This window comes from Typopeltis vanoorti, chromosome 16 (assembly GCF_054136105.1).
Source record: "Typopeltis vanoorti isolate ZY-2024b chromosome 16, IOZ_Tvanoo_1.0, whole genome shotgun sequence".
In the NCBI taxonomy this organism is placed as follows: domain Eukaryota; kingdom Metazoa; phylum Arthropoda; class Arachnida; order Uropygi; family Thelyphonidae; genus Typopeltis; species Typopeltis vanoorti.
In genome coordinates, this window is record NC_143564.1 from 117,240,518 (window position 1) to 117,262,018 (window position 21,501).

At 33.9% G+C, this 21,501-nt stretch overlaps 1 protein-coding gene across 3 annotated transcripts in view; it reads left to right on the forward strand.

Annotated features, from left to right (window-relative positions):
* LOC150098281 (synaptogenesis protein syg-2-like) overlaps positions 1–21,501 on the forward strand; it is a 362,825-nt gene that overhangs the window by 277,015 nt on the left and 64,309 nt on the right. For all 3 annotated transcript variants that reach the window (XM_090406405.1, XM_090406406.1, XM_090406407.1), the window contains exon 3: positions 3,306–3,441. In XM_090406405.1, the coding sequence (XP_090262531.1) occupies positions 3,306–3,441 (136 nt within the window). The remainder of the gene's footprint in view (positions 1–3,305; positions 3,442–21,501) is intronic.

Here is a 21,501-nt window from a genome sequence, read left to right on the forward strand (position 1 = left end):
AACTACATATAGAAACAAATAGGATTTATGAAATAGTAATCAAAATGTTAATATGAGTGCTTAAGATAAAGTGACAACAATAATTCAGATAGAATGATAGAATGTATGACATACTAAATTAAAAATATAAAAAAAAATCAAAAGCTCAGATGAAGCATAAGGACTATAGGAAACAGAAAGCACTGAGCAGATTATCATGAAAGAAAAAAAAAAAAGATTGTATAAACACAGATAATATACACAATGTGAAACCATAAAGAAATGTCAAAGAAAAATGCCAATCAGAATGAGAATACTACGTACAGCATGTATATAATTGTAAATAGATGAAAAATAGGATGTATGAAATAGTGATTTAAATGTTAATATAAGTGATTAAGATAGAATGATATCAATGCATGACACATTGAAGGGAAAAAATGCTCAGATGAAGTATAAGGACTTTAGGAAACGCAAGGCACTGAGCAGATTATCATGTAAAAAAGATTGTATGAACACAGATAATAGACACAATGCGAAAAAGAAACTATAAAGAAATGTCAAAGAAAAAATGCCAATTAAAACGAGCATACTATGTACAAAATGTATATAATTGTAAACAGATGTATATATATTTATTCCTATTTAGATTGTACATAGATGCTTTGTTGTTAATAAAATATATGTGTAGCTCAGTAGAAGTGGCGTTTGCACTCTACAGCGCTTGACCACACGACGAAAGGCGTTCGAATCTAGTCGCCGACTAGAGGAACTTTTTCTAAGCCTTTTCTCGACCTGTTCCAGAGTTAATCGATCTCTGGCACTGGTTAGCGGGTTTTTCCTCCCGGAAACTCATGTTTTTCGTCCCGTAAACTCAAGAAAATTGGCCTTCGAACACACAATATTTTCAGACATTAAATATATTGTGTTAGGGTTAGGGACCACCAGATGGCGGCACTTACTAGCCGCCTTCTTCACTGCGTGCTGATTAATTAGTGATAGCCTTGGGCCAGCTATCTCTGATTGGCTACCAGTGGAGATTGAACTGCCCACTCAGTCTCCAAAAGTTAGACAGGGCTAAAAAAAAAAACGGCCTCGCCTACTCCCTATACGGGAACAAAAAGGCGTTAGCTGATTTTTTTGCTTTTTTTTAGAAATAATTGTTGACTAATATCAGCAAAGAATAAATACTACACATACCAGCCACTGAATTGGAAACCTTTATGCAGATGTGTATAAACGTCCCTTACGCAGCGCATATGCAAAATACTTGCTCATGTGCTACACCACCTGTTCTGGACAACTATTTAAGAATGCTCCTGGTCAGGAATCGTCAACAGTGTTGAATCCACAATGGGAAAAACAAAGTTTCTTTCAGAGCTCTATAAAGGGCTTATTATGGATGCCTGTTTGGCTGGAGCTACGGTTTTGAAAACAGCAGAGCCGACTGGTTTCTCAAAAGGTGAGCTATCCCGAATGTTTAATCAGTGGAAAAAGAATCCACATTGCTTGTCTCAGAGGTGTCACTGTTGTCCTAAAACTATCTGAAAGGAACGAGATCGCCGTAGTCTGAGAAGGTCTGTACGGATAAAGAGAACTTCTTGTGTGCAGCAATTGAGCAATGCATTTAATGCTGTTCCCGACCAATACCTTGCAGAACTATACGCAGGGATTTGAAGAGGATCGGTAGTGGTAGTCGGTAAAGGAGGTCCAATACGTTATTAAATACACGTTTCTAATTCAGGGGCCGATATGTGTCTCCAAACTAGAAACCAACGATGTGCATATCCTCAAAGTAATTGCTGCGCAACTGTAATCAAACATTATTATATATATATATATACAATCGACGGTGTATACAATCCACCATTGAGTAAAGCAAAAGCACTCAGATACCTCAACTGTAAAATTTAAAGGAGTCCCATATAGGAATCTAAGATTATTAATTTTGATTTAACATCATCATCATCATCAAATTCCTGATATATACCCTCTAGGGGTGTATTATGACAGTACTACATGAAAAATTTACATCATTACTAGCTTCCTATCTACAATTTTCCTCCAAATCAGTCTGTTACTTGTCAAGATTCCAACGTTCTCAGATCTTATATTTCTCTCTTCTAAGGCAGTTTTTACTCTCTCAATCCACCTATGTCTTGGTCTTCCTGTGGGTCTTTTTCCTGCTAAACTGGAAGAGAACACTTGTTTTGCTAATCTTTCCTCGGATTACCTCTACTAATGCATTCCTGGATGCCGACAATATCAAGTTCTTTCCTAATATCCTCGTTTTTAATATGATATTGCCATTGATGCCATCTGTTCACGCCTATAATCTTTCTCAGGACTCTCATATCTGTGGTCTCTAGTCTTTGGTCAAGTGTTTTACTTCTGACCTAGCTCTCAGATCCATAAGTTAAAATTGGTTTAAACACTGTCTTGTATACAGCTAATTTAGTGCTTTGGCTAATTTCTCTCTTAACATGATGTTAGTAATAACCAGTCCATGTCCTGAGCAGAAATCCAACAGGTATTTGCCATTATTATTTGATTTGATCTTTTCTCCAAATTTTCCCAAAATATTTTTGTATGACAATCATTTCCTACTCTGCTATTTAGATCCCCAACAAGGACCAACTTTTCCTTTTTTTTTTCTATTGGGTCATTTGCTTTCTCTAAAGCGTCAAAACATTCCTCCACTTTTAACTTAGTACAACCTTCTGTGGGCACAAATAAGTCTCATTGTCCAGTTCCCCCATTCTGATATTTGCCCACATCATTCTACTTGAGACTGCCTGCCACTCAAGAAGATTAGCCTCGTATTTAGTGTTGAATACTATGGCTACTCCTTCTTTTCATTGATTGTCATTGCCTGAATATAATATTTTGTATTTATTGCTCAGAAAGTTCTCACCAGTTTTGGTCTTTTTTGTTTGAGTCACTCCTATTATGTCGATCTGGTACTTATCCAATTCCTCAGCTAGCTCAATTTCTTTGTCATTCAGGCTTCTTATGTTGATAGTACCGATCTTGAACTCTGGTAATGTTGAGTTGGGGTAAGTTTTAGGATTTGTTCCAGTAGCTGAAATTTGGCATGAAATTCTGTCATGTTGTACCTTCATTTGAAATTTTGGTTTAACCCAATAAGAATACAATTTGGTCTGCTAAATCCCAAATTGCCAGCCAATCCTGGTCCTTTCAGTCCATCTGCTCCGCATTCCTTTTATTTTTATTTATTATAAGTTAAAAGTGAAGCTGTATTTAATAATCTGAATATTAATTAACCAGCCATTTTGAAATAAAGCTACTCTTTATCTTTGTTTTAGCTGAACAAATCTTCCAGGGGTCATATTTATTTGAACAAAATAGACATCCGTTCAGAGGGCATTTACAGGTGCGAAGTATCAGCGGAAGCCCCATCTTTCCAGACAGTCCGAAGTGAGAAAGAACTAAGAGTTTACGGTAAGATAACTGTATTTGTTTTAAACTTTTCATTCTTTCAAAAAATTTCCTTTCTCAGGTTTTAATATTTTTTAAAAGAAATCACATTAAATTACTTATTTCTAAACAGCCAATTATATGGTATATGATATATATATATATATATTAAAAAAAAGGAAAAGTAACAAATTCCCGAAGATTTAAAATTGCATGTTGCATGAAGTGTGATATGCCAGCACACAAACTGATCATGAAATGATCATGGAATATTTTATTTTGTGAGACGGGAATTAGATGAATGTGTTATTCAATAACATCGAAAATTAATGGCTTTGATATAATTTAATCAGATTAAATTATAAGATTCAATAATCAGCTTATCAAACGTCTTTTATATATAATCAATCTGTTGTAATCATTGGACTCTAATCACAAGTTTACACCTTAAAATTAATTATTATGATGACTTGATTTGGTCTCTCTTATGGTTAACAAATTCTTTAATCTGAGATTTTAATTTATGTCACCAATTACCAATTACTTTGAATTTTCTGGAGTAATCTGCTAATGTAACTTAGGAATTAGAAAGAGATTATCTTAGGAAAATAGCTTCCTTTAATAACAATTACTGTAAATGAACCTCAACTAAGCATATAGTTGTTTACAGCTTGTAAAAGTTATAAATGAAAAGGAGTAAATCTAAATAACCTTACTTACATTGTTTATCTATTTTTATTTCAGGTGTATAAGTCTAATTTAGTTAGCAATATGATGCTTTGGAATCATAACACTAACCATATTTTATTGTCTAGACAGGATTCGAATTATCTTTCTAGCGAAAAGTTATCCTCGCTAGCGACTTCACATGGAGACGCTATATTAATTTATACCTAATTATAGTATTCACTGATTTCATGAATTTCGTGAATTTCTTCGGCCAATGTGAGATTCCTTAGGATGCTTACTGTAGGCTTGAAGTTGATTACTCAAAGGTTCCAGGTTTGGTCTCCAGATCAGAGTTTTCTGCTTATTTAACCCTTGTTCTTTCCACAATACTAATCTACTATACGATTACAATATAGTGTGGGTGGGATTTATATTTAATAAAAATACAATAAACAATAAAAGTTAAAAAAATAACTATGCTCTGTCGACAAACGTAAATACGTTATTGTTTCGATAAAACAGAAAGAAAAAATCTCGTTATGGACTGCGTATGGACCGAAGTAATAAATCTATGAAATACCGCTGTCAGTGTAGCATCGTTTGACATGGTGCTTCCGACGATAACGCTGCAGTGCCACCAATCGATCAGTGATATCACTGGCGGAATTGACAGAAAATTAAAACTGCTAAGAAATGATCATCCGCACAGAAAAACACAATTACTCGAATCTTGACTTCGCTCCAAGTAGATTACCGCACTGATGAGAAATGATGTGAGATATTTTGGATGCAGACGTCAGGCGATTCTTAGCATGAAAGTTCGAAGGTCATCTTATGATTTTATTTTAATTTTTTTTTTCTTTTTGATTTTATATAAAAGCTACTCAGTCCAAAATAAATATACCACACTTGACTGTAACAATACTTGACTGCAATTTAATAGTTAAATAAATACGACAAAACAATTCGTATATATTCTAAATATTTATTCCAAATTTGTCAAGTAAAATAATTTTCTTGTTAAATATTAAGAATATGTAATATACATATTCTTTTAAATGTTAAGATCCTTTATCGAAAAATTTCACGTCACTTAAAGAGATGTATTAAGTTGCTGTCATGAACAGACTGTATATTTTAAAGCAAACCTTACATAGGTTTAAGGAAAAGTGTCTCCTCACAAGAGATAATAACGTAGATCGAATCCCATATGTAACTGGAAATATACCACAAAAATATAGGAATTTCATTATAAAAAGGAAATATGATTTATGGAAATAGAAATGTGACTGGTAACTAAAATTCATAATACAGAATTCCATGGATAGTAAAGTTATGTTACATTAAAAGAAAAATACTGCTCAGCTCATGTAAAAAGGACTGTAGGAAGAAGCAGACACTGAGCAGATTACTAATGTTAAAAATAAGGAAAAATAAATTGTAAATAATATATATTATTAAGATCAAGAAATGTAAATCAAAATGCCAATTAGAATAAGCATTCTATGTACAAGTGTATATATTGTAAATAGTTGTATGTATATTTAATTTGATTGTACATAGATGCTTTAGTGTTAATAAAGTATACCCCGTAGCGCAATTGGAAGAACTACGGTACATTGCACCCTTCGATTGGAAGGCCTAAGATGAGTTAGCCGATCTCATACGGAGGTAGCAGGGTTTTTTCTCCCGGAAACTCGAGTTTTTCATATCCCTTAATTTTCCCATTGCCAAAACATCTTTGTGGCCTTTTTTCACCAATTTTTTCGTCTAGTCTGGTTGAAAGATCGGAATAATATTCCCCGGTTATTGTTTTACCCTTTTCAAGATAATTAATAAACAAAATGCCTTTAGCATCCCAAAACACCAATGCCATGACTTTGTCTTTGGCACTGAACAACCGGCTTCTGTCCACTGTTTTGACTGTTGTTTGGGTTCTAATGTGTAACGGTGAATCCAAGTCTCATCCACAGTAATAAATCGATGCACAAAATTAGTTTTATTCCTGTTAAAACGCCCCGAGTACTGTTCGGAGATTTTCATGAGTGCGTTTTTTATCTGCTGTGAGCAAGCGCGGAAGCCATCTTACGCAAATCTTTTTCATTGCAATTCTTCATGCAAAATATATCTTACACGTTCTTTTGAAATGCCTATACTCTCAACAATTTCACGCACTTTGACTCGCCGGTCATCCAATACCATATCGTGCACTTGATCAATGAGTTATGATGTTGTTACACTTTTTGGACGTCCTTCACATGGATCATCTTCAAGGCTGGTACGGCCACGTTTAAACTCGGCAGCCATTTCTTAATTGTCGAAAACGAAGGTGAAGAGTGCCCATAAACTTTTATGAACATCAAATGAATTTCTTTTGGCGTTAAACCTTCTTTTACAAAGAATTTTATAAGTTTTATCCATTTCAAGGGATATAGACAACATTTTTGCTTCAGACAGCTGTATAAAACAAACTACTTGATAGAATGACTTGCAATTTCACACGGATGCTTATAACACATATACTAACTTAGAAAAAAAAAATTGTTCCGATAGAGTTGCGATCTATGGTCGAGGCCGAGAACCTTTCAGACCAACCTCGTATATCACTATCAACAAAACTGTAGTAAATAAAACTTTTCTTGTATATTCTCTGCATGTGAATTTGTGTGTACATCTTTTGTTGGAGCACGGTATTTGTAAAGACAAATCCATGTCGTGAAGTGAAATCCAGTACTTACTTACTATTGTGATTACCTTCCTTCTCCTTTCCAAATTTTCTGAAAACATTTCTAATATGTTTGATAATCATTTGCTGAACTGCTATTGTTTAGTTTTTCGTTTTTAGATTTTCGTTTTTCCTATAAATGTTTTAACAACCAAAATGACTCTTCTTGGCCTTCCATCTCTCAATCAACGCATTCCTTTTTTTTTTTTTTTTATGCTAAATGTCTTCTCTAGTAACTCGAAAATTTTCTCAACTTCTTTCTTTATGGAACTTTTTGTTTGACTAAGGCATAAATAAGTATTCCCATTTCCCTATTTTCATATTTGTTCACATCACTATACTTGATATTGCATACGACTCAAGAAGATTGTAGTGTTTAACGTTGAATACTATAGTTTCTCCTTTCTTTCCCTAGTCATCGATGTTTGAATGAAATATTTCGTAGTTGTTATTTAGGAGCATTTCACTTGTTTTTGTCTTTTTTGTTTTGATGACACCAGTTGTGTCGACTGAGTACTTCTCTAATACGTCTGCCAGTTTCACTTCATTTTCGTTGATGCTCCTTGTGTTGTTGGTGCCTACCTTGAATTTTGTTGATGCCAAGGTGGTGTTTTTATTCCAGCCGCTGACTTTCACTGATTGCCCTTATTTCTTAATTTAAAAAAATGCTTTAGTTAAACCCTGCAAAGCCACAACCAGCATGACATTTCGTCTTGTATGAACATTGTCTTTTAGTTTAAGGCAATACAGAATACTGCCAAATTACCATCTCATTCTCGTTCGGTATTCAGGCAAATATCTGCTAACTGGGTGCATCACAAGAAGGTGTGAATTGGACATTATTCTAGAAGCCACAGTCGGTTTTTCCACCTTCCTTAAAAGGCCATGTGGATTTTCCTTTTTCAGTTGCCTGGCGTTTACCTTTGATCGACTTCATTAAAGTGTTAGATATTTCAATAAATAATCGTGAGGCCTAACTGTTAGTTCTGATGCTTTGCTGCCATACATTATTTATTAGAATGTTTTTCTTATCTTTCCCATATAAGTAGAATGGTGTGAATGGAATTAAATAGTAAGAATAAAATTCTAAATCCAAATTGCATCTTCTTTTCGGCTGTAAATAGATGGAGATAGCGACACGCTGGTCGCACCTTCAGTTTTATCTGTTTACATCCATTTTATGATATTCCATAGAAAGAGTAAGGAGCTGATTATTGTAGTCTTCATGTGACATTATCAGTTATGGTCACATGAAAGTAAGAAATTGGTTTTATGTATGTGAAACAGAAGATGACATGATTTTAATTGGAAGAATTTTGTTCATTTAGAAATTGAAATGTAAAATTTAATGGTGAATTTACTTCGTTCTGAAAATGAAAATAGAAATAATCTTTTATGGAACTCGTATTACTAACCATTTTAAATATTTTTCAGTAGAACTGATTATAATCTGGAATGAAAAGGCACCTTTTATAAGTTTTTTTTTAATTTTATTATTTCTCAGATAAATTACAAACATGCATACAATAATAATTTTTTTTCATTAAAATTATGATTACATTTTGTGATTGCATATTTAAATTACATGTGATACTTACATTGCATACATGTATTTCATTACATATGATACATACATTGATTACATATTCTTTTGTTTTTAAATTCAGTCCTTTTTTATTATAAAAATTATGATTACATATTGTGATTACATATTCACAAACCATTTGATTACATATTTACAACAGGTTTAGTTCTTTTCTTTTTTTTTTTTTGGTAAAAATTAAGTTCGTTCAGATTTTTCTTTTTTTTTTCTGTATAATGTATTAATAATAGTTACTGTAGTTGGTAATGTATTGCTGCTGCAGTCGAATAACATTGTTTTTTTACAGCATTTATACATGTAACAATGAGTTATATATATTTAGAATTTTCGTTTAATGTATTTAAGCTCGGCAAATACTGCACTTAAGTGTAATATATGGATTCCTGCCCCCCCACACCCTCTTTTTTTTCTTTGATCTTGGTTGAGATGTAATTTCTCAACTTTCATACTCGAAGCTTATTTATTATTTATTGGTTTGTTTGCTGTGTTGGGTAGTAGGCTGATGTTTGATAGTTCTGATTTCCACTACGGCCGTAGGTCGAGAAATTCACACACACACACACACACACACACACACACACACACACACACGATAATTTGGATTGTCTTGAAGCGTAGCTGAACTGCAAGGCCTGAACTAATATATTGTGTTTCATTAGGTTTGTATTGTACGTAGGGCTGTTTTCAGACTCTTGTAGTTTGTAAGGTTGCTGTATTGAAAAGGTAATTTGTTTATCATGTCTGGGATGTAGAAGTTTCGCGTGGCCTTTCTGTAGTGATTATTGTATTTATATGTGATATAATTAGTAGTCTGAGATCTTGTTATAGGGTTTGTATTTCTAACTGTCCTGTAGTTGGCATCGAAATAATATTTTAGCAGGGCTGCATAGTGACATAAATGTTTTGCTGTCAGTATTTTGTGTTCTGACATTGCAATGTTTATAAGGTCGTGATTTTTTCTTTGTTCCCAAAAGATCAGTTTTATCATTTTGTACTGTAGCGACATTAATCTATTTAATTTGTAGGGTGCACAGAAAGCATACGTTGTTATAGCGTATCTTAGTATATTTTGGCATTCTGATTTGTATATTAGTGTTTTTAGGCGAGTGGGAACTATGTATTTTAACATGTAGAGTTTGCCACTTATTGTTCGGAGTTTGTTGTGTAGATGGTTTATGTGGCTATTCCAGTTCATAACTGCATCGAAGTAAATTCGAAGGTACACGATATTGTTTCAACTTAAATGATTGTAGTGGTTTTACTGTTCTGTGTGTTTTTTATATTGAAGAGTGGATGTTGGATGGTTATATATTTATTATCAACTGGTCGAGTCAGTGGGTTTCAGAATATCATTAATTTTGTGTTATCTGAGTTTAGGGTTTGGAGTTTTTGGTGAGCCAGTCTATGAGCAGATTAATGTCATGCTGTATATTTGCTTGTATTGTTGTAAATGGATATTATAGCTGTATCGTCTGCGTATTGGAAGATCTTGCCTTTTAGAGGTAGCTGATTAATATCGTGCGTATAATTGATGAATAGAGTTGGGGAGAGTACAGCTCTCTGTGGCACTCCACAGGTTACTGGTAACTCTCTGCTTCGGTTTGACCCGATATGTGTGATATGCTTTCTATTTTGAAGGTAGTTTGTAAACCACCTGTGCTGAGGCCCATCTATTCCAATATGTTTCAGCTTTTCTAATAAGGTTTGATGTGTGAGTGTGTCAAATGCTTTTGTTAAATCGATAAAGACTACCATGGCAATTTTGTTTTTGTCCAAGGTGGTATTAATTACGTCAGTAAAGTCGTCCAAGAGAGATGTTGTTCCCTTATTTTTCTGAAAACCATATTGTGTTTTGGGGATAATATGAAAGATCTCAGTGTATTCTGTGAGTTTCTTTAGTACGATCCGCTCCATAATTTGATTGATAATTGGTAATATTGCAATGGGTCTGTAATTGCTGATTAAATTTCTTTTTCCATGTTAGTATATGGGTGTGATTATGGCGGTCTTTAGCATACTTGGTATCTGTCCTGTTTTAAATATTTTATTTATTAATTTTAGTAGGATAGGGCCTAAGCTAGTTGCATGTTGTTTGATATCTTTAGGTCTGATATTATCAATTCCTGGGCCTTTGTTTGGATTGATTTGATGTATTGCAGAGAGAAGTTCTACTTCTTTTATGGTTGGGAACCATAATGTCTGTATTGATTGGGGTCCAATTGGAGAATCATGTTTTGTGATTGGAGGAATATTTCTGTGCAGTTCCTGGATGGAGTCTGCAAAGTATTGGTTAAAGTCATTTGCTAGTTGTTGGATAGAATTTGCGTCTTTCTTGAAGCTGTGTTTTAGGTTTCAGAGGCGGTATTTGGAGCACAACTAGCATCTCGTTGTTCAGATGCCAGGTTTATTTGATGTTTTTTTTTGCAGAGTTTATTTGTCTCTGTAGTAGTTTCTTTTTGCATTTCTTATTTGTGTTGTAAGGCGATTCCTTGTTATCTTATATTTGGTTTTTAAAGCTGAGTTATTTGGATATCGCTTTGTTTCCATAGGCCGTCCTTTCTAGGTATTTCTAGGATTACGTTTTGTGTTATCCAAGGATTTTGGGTTGTTGTTGAACGAATTCTGACTTTGCAACTTTTTGCTGCTTTCTTATATATTTCCCCCAGTGTGAGTTTAATGTTGTTGCATAAGATATCTGCTGAATCTGATGCCTGGTGTTCCCAGTCGGTTTTTCTTATTTCGTGACCTACTATTTCTTCGTCTATTATTGTTTTCTGTCGCTTTTCATCTGTGGGGCATTGCATGGATATTGTTTTAGTGTGCAGATTTAGAGTCATGAAGTAATGGTCTGCTACTTTGCACTTCATGACTGATGCAATGTAACTGTTTGGTGATGCTCCGATGTTTATATGATCTTGGCAGGAAGCAGTGATAGTATTTCCTAATATTTCTTCTCTAGTACATGATGTTATTGTTAGTATTAGGTTATACATGGACAGCGTGTCTAGGTATTGTAAAGTGTTGTTATGCTTTTCGTTTGCAATATTTATGTTTATATCACCGATTATCATTAGTTATTCGTATGAGCATATTTCTTGGTGTGAAAGCTAGCAATTGAGTTCGTGCAAGAATTTTATCACGTTTAAGTTTGGTGGCCTGTAAATAGCATTTAGTATTATGGGATGGTGTCTATTGGTAGTATTAATGATTTCGATGTAAAGGGTTTCAGCTTCTTTCGCTATTAATTTATGTTCGATAAATATTAATATTCCACCCCCTCTTTTTGTTTGGCGGCATGATATATGTTGTTGGAAGCCTGGAATTCGGAAAGCAGTTGCTTCGTCATCAGTTACGGTTACTTCTGTTAGGACCAATATATCAATAACACCGGTGTAATTCCTCAGATAAACCTGTAACAATAGCCAATATTTTCGGATCCTTCTGATGTTAATATACAGGATGGAGAGTCCTCTCGTTTGCACTATGTTTTGTTTCCATGCATCAAGCGGCTCAAAAGTACAATTGCTGATATAGTCTAGTGTTATTACATCTGTCTGATAGTTCACATTAATTTTTGTTTTGTTGAGGTCTTCTTTTTGAACTAATTAGGAGTCTTTTGTTTCACTCTGGTAGCCTATCTATGTCTTCCGAGCTTTTTATGTGTATCGACTTTCATGTTTGTGACTTTTGCAAGAACATCTTTGATCCACAAAAATTGATAATTTTTTTCTGTTTTTGCTTTACTTGCTAATAATAATAATAATAATAATAATAATAATAATAATAATAATAATAATAATAATAATAATAATAATAATTATTATTATTATTATTATTATTATTATTATTATTATTATTATTATATGAACGTTAGAGTCAGATTTAAATTATTCGCATACATTCGTATAATAAGAAAATACGTTCTTCATATTTTCTTATTATTGTGAATCTTGCTACGTCATAATTTTTCTTATTTAAATTGCATATTGCCTGAAAACCGGTTACTATTTGAGTTGAGAAGTAATTAAGATGTCGTTGTACGATGTGTTTGCTGAAATGAAACCTTCCAAAGGATAAACTACAGAATCGTACAAATAATCTTTATTTCTTCTTCAATCTGTGTAGCATTTATAGCAAAATAAGTTAACTTGAAGAAATGGAACGCACGCCATTTAAAAAAAATCTCCAAGGTTACTTTCAAATATTCAATAGCGTCTTTGTAGAAAAGTCGCAAATTTGTCCTTTGATTACAAAGATGTGGAATCGAATCCTATCTAGGAGGCGACGAACCTTTTATAAGGGTTTTTCAAATGAAAATGTGTCAGCTAGTTTTATGTAAATGTAGTAGAGTTTTTTTTTTCCTACTGGAAAAAGGCGTTTTGCATCCTATGAAGCAGCAAGAGAACTCACGCAGTAAGCGGAGATAATATTCCATTCTCACAGCTTTAGTTGTTTCAGTCGAAATTTCAAATATACCAATCCTTTGAAATGCATATATTTTTGTATAAGAAAATAAACATGTACTTGGATCTTTATTTTCTGTTATCCAATTCTGTTCATTCAAATATTGAATGAATTAAACTGTTCCTAATGAAAAATGTTAACACTGCTTTAATCTGAACTTGTTCCTTTCAACATAATTGACATTCTATATAACCTCACATAAACAAATGACATTTCCTTAGAAATTAAATTAATAAAAAATAATTAAAGACAAAATCACATATGAAATTTGCAAATAAATAAGTAAATAAGTAAAATAAATATAAAAGTAAATAAATAAAGATCAAAAAATACAAAAAAATTACGTTTCACTTTCAACAAAAACATAGTTCTAATCGAATAAAATCGGACGTAAACCTTATTCATTTTCGACTTTATTCAGTGTTTCATATAACTTAGCATAATTTTTTTCTGTAATAACGCTATTGAATTTAAACATTAAAGTAATTAAATTGTCAATAATCAAAAGCAAAATGAAGCAGCAAATCTGCAAAAGAGAAAATCTTTAATTGTACATTTGAGATTTTCTCTTTATTGGGGTCGAAAATTCCCAATATTTTGAAATATCTAAAATTTCAAAATATTGGGATTTTGAAATTTTAAAAGGTTGGAAAATCCCAACATTTTGAAATATCCATATTTTTACATCAGAAAATAACCGTTTTCTTGGAATATGCAGTTATTATTATTTTTTTTTTTTTCAAATAACGTAATCAGTTATATTCATGAAAAACGTGCTTAAAAGGTGCGTCCTTGCTTAGCCACATTTCCTGTACTATGCATATTTTTATGGCATTTCTAACAACAAAATACTGTATGCCTATAACTATTACACTTTTTTTTATAATGTTAGTCAAGTAGCTTTTATTTTATCGTCCTACATGTTTCGCCAATTTTTCTATCGGCATCTTCAGGGAATACAAATTAGTAAGCTAAATGAAGGTAACAGACTAGGTTATAACTGATAGTTTTAATTCATACAAAAAATTAGTATTGTGCGAGACAATGCGCATGTCTCGGGAACGTAATTTATTCGTTATGGCTCATGATGTAATTTGTCACGAAAGTTCATTTCTTTGATGTTTAATGATCTGATTAAAGCTTTTCAAATTTCTGGTAAGGTTAGACCTTGATTCTTGTTTAGGTTTTCAGTTTAACGGGCGACTGTAGCTGCTTCCTTGAAGGTTCTTGAATGATAGTTATCTTCTACATAGGGCATAAGGCTCTTATCCCACTCAATGTGATGGTTGGTAGAGGCAAAGTGGCAAGAAAGGCCTGAAATGTCTTGTCTGCTGTTTCTGACATATCCTATGTGCTCTTTCTTTCTCGTTTCAAAGCTTCTAGAGGTCTGACCTACGTAACTAATACCACATGAGCAAGGTATATTATATACTCCAAGAGTACTTGTAGAATGGATGAGGGTCCTTCGGTGATTTTAATATTACCCACGATACTAATATACAACAGGCATACATTCTGTATGCCTGTTGTATATTAGTATCGTGGGTAACCTCAGGGCCAAGATTTTTTTTTTTCCAAATCACTTCAAGTCTTCAAGTGTTGATCTTAATCAAAACTTCTAAGATTTCCACAAAATATAGTTTGGTAATTTTGCTACTGAAAATTACTCAATTAGTACCAAAATCGGATTGATATAAAATGTTTATTAAAAATTTAAACATCAAATTTCGTTAAATTTCAGCCAGCCAGAATGGAAATATGATATCTTTAAAACTAAAGATAAAAACGGTTCAATTAGAGTGGAATAAATACATTTTTGTGGATATATTAAATGACAAATTTCATTAGGCTTCCATTCAGCCCGAGTGCAATAATTGCTTTGTATCTTTTTTCAAAATTTTATTCTTCAAATGATTCAATTAAAAAAGAAAATCTTAATAGATCGACATTTCCCAAATACAGAATTCCAATGTAAATCTTCCAGCCAGATCTGAAGATGACCTGCGCAGACAGACAAAAGGTATGATGTACTTCACTCTTTGGCATTTTGTGAAACGTGTCTAATAAGAGATTGCACTTATTATTCCTTCTAAAATGGAGGGAAAGGGGAATGGGAGGGCTGTCATTCATGTATCGCAGTGATCGAAGATAAAGTGTCAGTTATGCAGTTAATATCGAATTTGTTTTAATTTTAAGTGCATTTGTAAAATACAAATAATCCAACTATTACAACATAAAGGCCGTCATCTGAGTAAGCGAGAAATTAGATCGTTCAAATGTCAAGGTAAATAGAGATATAATATTTTCCCCACTGTGTGTTTGTGTGTTAGCTATGGTGTAGTATCTGGTGTGTTAGTTGTGGTGTAGTATGTGGTGTGTTAGCTGTGCTGTGGTATCACTGAAGTTTCAAAAGAAAAATTTATAAACCTATAAATTTTTATAGGTTTATAAATGTATTTCGTTTGTTTGAACTTTTCAATCGAAAAATTTGCACGATGTGACGAACTCTTGTCAGTTAGTATAAATCAAGGCTATTTTAGTAAAAATTCCCTGCATGCAGTTAACGAGATGTTACCACTTTTCGGTGCACCTCTTCATGAAAGTAATTCCTCTGATGCCTTTTATTCTAAAAAATTACAGTTGATAAATCTTCTGTACCCTATAACCCGGTAGTGACTTTCAGGTTTACCTGTGTGTGTTTGGAAAGTTCGTGTCACTTAACAAATTGGATAGAAAGTTGCAGTGTCCTTAGCGCGTATTTAAATGTTCCCTTCAAGTGAAGTACACACACGTATAAAATCGTGTCTGTCAAAATCCAAACATTTGTATGAGTTATAATATATGCGGTACAGTAGGAATTACCATAGAAGTTGCCTGGGAGAGGAAGTTGTGCATATATTTCATAGCACAGCCGAAAATTTACACAGGAAACTTTTTCCCGGACTCTTTGACACGCACACTTCCATTCACTCGAGCTGGTTAAGCTGTTGAATTTTAACTACGCACACGATCAGAATATGTGGCTAAACTGCACGACATTCTTATTAGCTGCTATATGCAGTTTTTATGACACTAAACCATCTACGTGATGAACCTTCTAAGCGTTCACGTTGCCAAAGAGAAAATCCCTAAACTCATAAAACCTAGTAATAATAATTTTATTGGTGACTATGTTGCCTTATCCGTAACCTTCCCATTAGAGATAAATCTCACTGGTCAAATAAAGCAATAAGTTATCGTTTTAATGCAAATAAGAAGAAAAATGTGTTACCATCGGCCACAGTTCATTAAAACGATTAATTATTTAGATCACTTACAAGTGTAATTCACAGTTCATGAGGTCTCCTCGGAATATGCCGGACAGCTTCTCGTTGTTAGCCCAATGGGGGTTATAGCACTTATTAGACTCATAATAACCGTAATGAGGACAATATGTGTCATCACCAGAAGATCATAAAAGGCAATACTTATTTAAACACAGTCCCATCATAATAACGACCTCACCTTTCCAACGAGGAATGATATTAATATCACTCGGAGAAGATAAACTAATGCTAAAAAACTATCTAAAACTTATTGTGGTTACTTGTATAAAAGGAAAACATATCTAATTAATATCAAAGATTCTTTATAATACTAAAATAAACGGGTGATATCTTAGTTAATAATATTAAGTAAGGTATCACTGGCTTAATCCTGAAGGACTAGGGATTATAACATGCTGTTCTTGCTGTTTTGTTTAATCTAAAATGAACGTTAAATAAATAGACAAACTGAAGCCTAACTGAAGATAACTACACATTACGCTTTTTTCCCACGCGATTTAGACGCTCCACTGAGCAAAATTGTGGTATCTTACTCAACTAAGAAAATCTTCTGCCACCTAAAGATTTTCACAAATGCTTTCAGAAACAAATTGGATTATTTCAACTATTTCATCAAAGAGGGATTTGAATTTAGAGACTATTGTTAGCAAAGACGGAGACACTATCCCTGCTACTTAACTATTGAAATGCTAATTAATTCATACAGCAATTAATTAAATTTTGGAACGTTTCTCTTTCCCTTAATTAAATCGACATGAAGCATGCACATTTCATGCAAAGTGTATCTTATTCGTGCAGGTTTCTATACTGGTTTCTATCCATTTTTATTATTTTATTTTATTTTTTATTTTTATCCACTTAGCTTCTTTTCTTGATGTAAATCTCATTCTTTCGTTTGAGAAATTAAAAATCTCCATCTACAGAAATCCCACACCTACCAACGCTATTTTAACTCTCAGTCCCATCTTTATCAATCTGAAACGTTTGGTATTATTTCTACTATAGGAACCTCTGGGCGTACTCTCATCAACGATGAAGAAGAGATCGCCAAAGAATTAAAGCTGTTTTTATCAATTTTTCAGAAGAATGGTTATGGCGATTTCTAAACTCTTGCTTAATCCTCCTACGCACCATCCCGAAGAGAGTAATAATGTGAAAGGTTATGTCACCTTTCTGTATATCAACTCTATTTCTAACAAACTGGAAAATCCTCAAGAAATATAAAATTCGTACCTTATTCACTCCCTTAACAAAGCTTCGATCCTAGATACGACCAGTAAAACCTAAACAATTTGAAGTATCCAAGTGTGCACCGTGCTTGGTGTGACTATAATTCCCCATATTATGGACAAACAGAGAAATAAACTGGGTTTCCTATCGAAGAATATCTCGGAGATATCACTTATGGTAGAACCAGGACCACAGCCTTATCCAGTCATGTTCGTAATTCTTCTGATCCCAATGACCATCAGTCCGCTATACACTCAGAAACTGGGATGGATCCAAAATTATTTACAAATGATATGATGAACTTGAAAGAAAAATCTTAGAATCAACATAAATTGCACTAAATCCTGTTCACCTTAATGTCAGCCTCAGTTTCAACCTTTCTGATTGTTACTCCTCTGCTATTCTGCTATTACGGTCGCGAGGCCACATCCTCGTGCACGAGGAGAACAACAACGTAGCTAGCTAGTTCGCGAATTCATTCTAATCTGAGCAATCCGTTAATAATTTAGAACTTTGGTAATGTGTCCAAGTAATGTTTTATGCATTCTTTTAATTTTTCTTCTATGCACTCTATTATGCACCCAGTGAAGTCTTATAGAAAGACGAAATTAGTAGTGCCTTTGGAAATAAATTAGTGTCTATTTTATCGCTCAGCTGTATAGTCATACAGTTTCGATTCATTCACGCTGAATTCACTCAATATTTCCATAGAGTGACTGTTCCACTCACTTATTTTTTTGTGAGAGGAAAATCTTACTCCAGTCCCTTTTTTTTTAACTTCACACAAAACATAACTTCCACGAGCACCGTCTTGTCCTCTACGTCACATTCCATATGACGAAAAACTTCATGAACTATGTATATCTTTTCATTATTTCAGAAGTTTTAAGCCTCTCACATTTTCCCAATTTCTTCTGTTTGCCAGCGTCGATCGATAGTCCACATTCCACAAAATCTCGATATCACTTTGTAACACTTTCTTGCATTCCATCCACAGTTTCGTTTTCTTCTCGGAAACCAGGACAATAAATATTCGCACGATAGGCCTTGTATGATTGTATCGAGAGCTTGAATAAAGACAAATGACGTCCTCATTCTTACATCTCATTGTTTGTTTCAATATAGCAATTATCTTCGGAGTTGTAATTGCATTTTTGTATCATGAGTTTTGAACTTTGTCCCTAGCATATCAGTTTCTCCAACATAATCCCACCAATATTATAGCAATTCGCTATCATCATTCAACCTATAGCTGTTATCATTTTTCACAGTTCCCAACTATAGAAATCATTCTGGAAGTGCTTGATATTCAGTAACTGATATCTTGTGATAGAACATAGTATTCTCATATTTTAAGTCTCCCTGATGATTACTTATTTAGCACTATTAGGGTAATTTTTGGCCATGAATTTCCCCCATCTCAAATCAATGAACCGGCAGGTCAGTAACTAAACCCTACATATATTTTATCCCGTCAGCCTCCACTGCTACCTGGAACATTATTACTAATATGAGTTTCTACCCTAGCTGGACTCAAATCGTCCGATGTTATTAGTAGTACTCCTCTCCTCTTCCATGTATTCTGTCCTTCCTAAAAGTATTTTTACCTTTACACCTAGTTCTCTATCTGACTCTGAGAACCAGAATTCATTAACGTTAACAATCTTAGGCTACAATGTCTTAATTAAGGCAACAAACTATCCCATTTGTTCCTGATGCTCCTGACATTTGTGTAGAGAGACATAACAAGTTATCCCCTACACTTTTCGTATACTTCTATATCTGCAGTCTGCTTGACTCAGTTCGGCAACTTTCTCTTTCCCACCACCATAAACACACTCAGAGATTGCATCCAATCCAAAGTGTATACACTTCTACCCCTTTACTCCTACCAGAACTATGCTCGTTGACATTCATATCATTATGACGTTCGCTTATACTTAGCTCAGCTTACGTGCACAATCTCACTTCCATGATCTGCACATGCCGGTCATTGAATTAGAAACTTTTATGCAGATGTACGTAAATGTCACTTTACGTAGCGTATATTCAAAATACTTGGTCACGTGCGTCACTCCGTGTTCTATTCAACTATTTAAGGTCGCTGCTCATCAGTGATCGTCATCAGTGGAAAAATAACCCGCATTGCTTGTCTAAGAGGCGTAACTGTGGTCCCAAGACAGCCTCTCACGAATGAGATCGCAGTCATCTGAGAAGGCTTGTACGGACAAACAGAATATCTTGTGTTCGGATTGACCGAAGCATTTAATGAAGACTTTTCCCGATCTATATCTATATCTTCCCGAACTATGCGCTGGGAATTCTAGAGGAGCAGTATTAACAATCGTATGTTTATGTACGGAAACCACTGATTTGTGCAAAATTTTTAATTCAGTAGCCGATATGTGTAGTTTCTCTGATTCTCCGAATTAGGTCCTTAGGTCTCACTCCAATAAATAACGTCTCGAGGACCTAATGTTAAATCCATTTAAGCGTAGCTCGTATCTCTTACAGAAGTCTTCTCTACCATCAAGCTTATTCCCCACATCCAAACTCTCAGCTATTTCTTCTTCTATACAACTTGAGTATGGAATCGTTTACCTTCATATCGCTCCTTCTAAAGTTACAATGACAATTGCCATTTTGTCACTTATTCCGGTAGAGGAATGCTCTACAAGAATACGTATACGCTTATTTTTTTACTGATTGCATGTCATTTGATAGCTGTTCCAGAAAATTATGTATTTCCTATAAGTGATTTATTTCTTGACTGTTAGTATGCGTCTTCGTATTGAAGTGAACTTTGCTTTTTTATAATATGGCATTAATTTTAAACACTACAAACGTAGCACACTATGTTTCAGCAAAATGATGCAGAAGGCTCTGAATGAAGGGCTCCGTACAGAATAAGTAATATATTTTCATTTCTTTCCTTTATTAACACTCAACAAAAGTAACCAGAATGAAATAACGAAAATACTTCACTCATCTCAAATTGCTAAAGGGTGTCTGTATTTATGAAATTATTGAAATAGGTGATGTTGCGAAGACGGAAGCTACGAAGATCTTTATGATTGCTTTTCACTAAAGAGATTTAACCACCTCATTATTCGGAGATAACAGAGTTTTCCGTTAACTATCTTGAAGTTTTTCATACAGTAAAACAGTCAAAGCGACGTAAGAAATCACGTAAGCCAACGCTTCCCAAACTGTGAGCCGCGGCGCCCTTGGGGGCCGTTAGTTTTTGTTGAGGGGGCCGTGAAATAATCAAAACAAATTTAAAATGTTTTAAGAATAAGTGTGCCATTTCAAATGTGTATGTAAAATGTTAAAAATGTAATGTTTGCATTTGATTTTTGCGATATTCGCTGTGTATGTTTAGTATTGAATATAAATACAATAAATATTATAATAATATATGTCTGGATTAAGACTTTTTTTTCCGATGGGGGCCGTGAAATATTTAAATTTTTCCAGGGGGCCTTTACATCCATAAGTTTGGGAAGCACTGACGTAAGCAACAGGCATAATATACTGGCCTCATGACAATGACCTCACCCACAAACCCAACGGAACCTCTCTCTCTCTCTCTCTCTCTCTCTCTCTCTCTGTGTGTGTGTGTGAGGGGGGGGGGTATGCTTCCATTCTGTTTTTCATTAACGGTTCTGTTAATATAATCGTCCTTTATTTTAATTTGTGCAGCTTATCATTTACGAATTTTGTCCTTTTTGACAACAGATGTTGCTAAATCAGGCAGATTTTTAGTGAAGCATTTCAAGTGATGTCTACAGGGGGCTTTTTTTTTTATTTTTCTTGAAAGCTTTCTCCAGAGTATTGCACATAAGAGCCGTGCCAAACCGATATTGGTCTAATAACTGCTGCTTAGCTTTGCAATCATTAATAGTTTACAGCATTCAGAATTATTATATCAGCTAGTTAAGGCATGAAAAGAAATATTTCGTAGTTAAATGACTCATAAACAAATATCTTAATTCTTTCATACTACATGAAAATATATAAATCTAAGGATTTTTGAACATTTGTCCGATTTTCACTGGTTCCAGCAA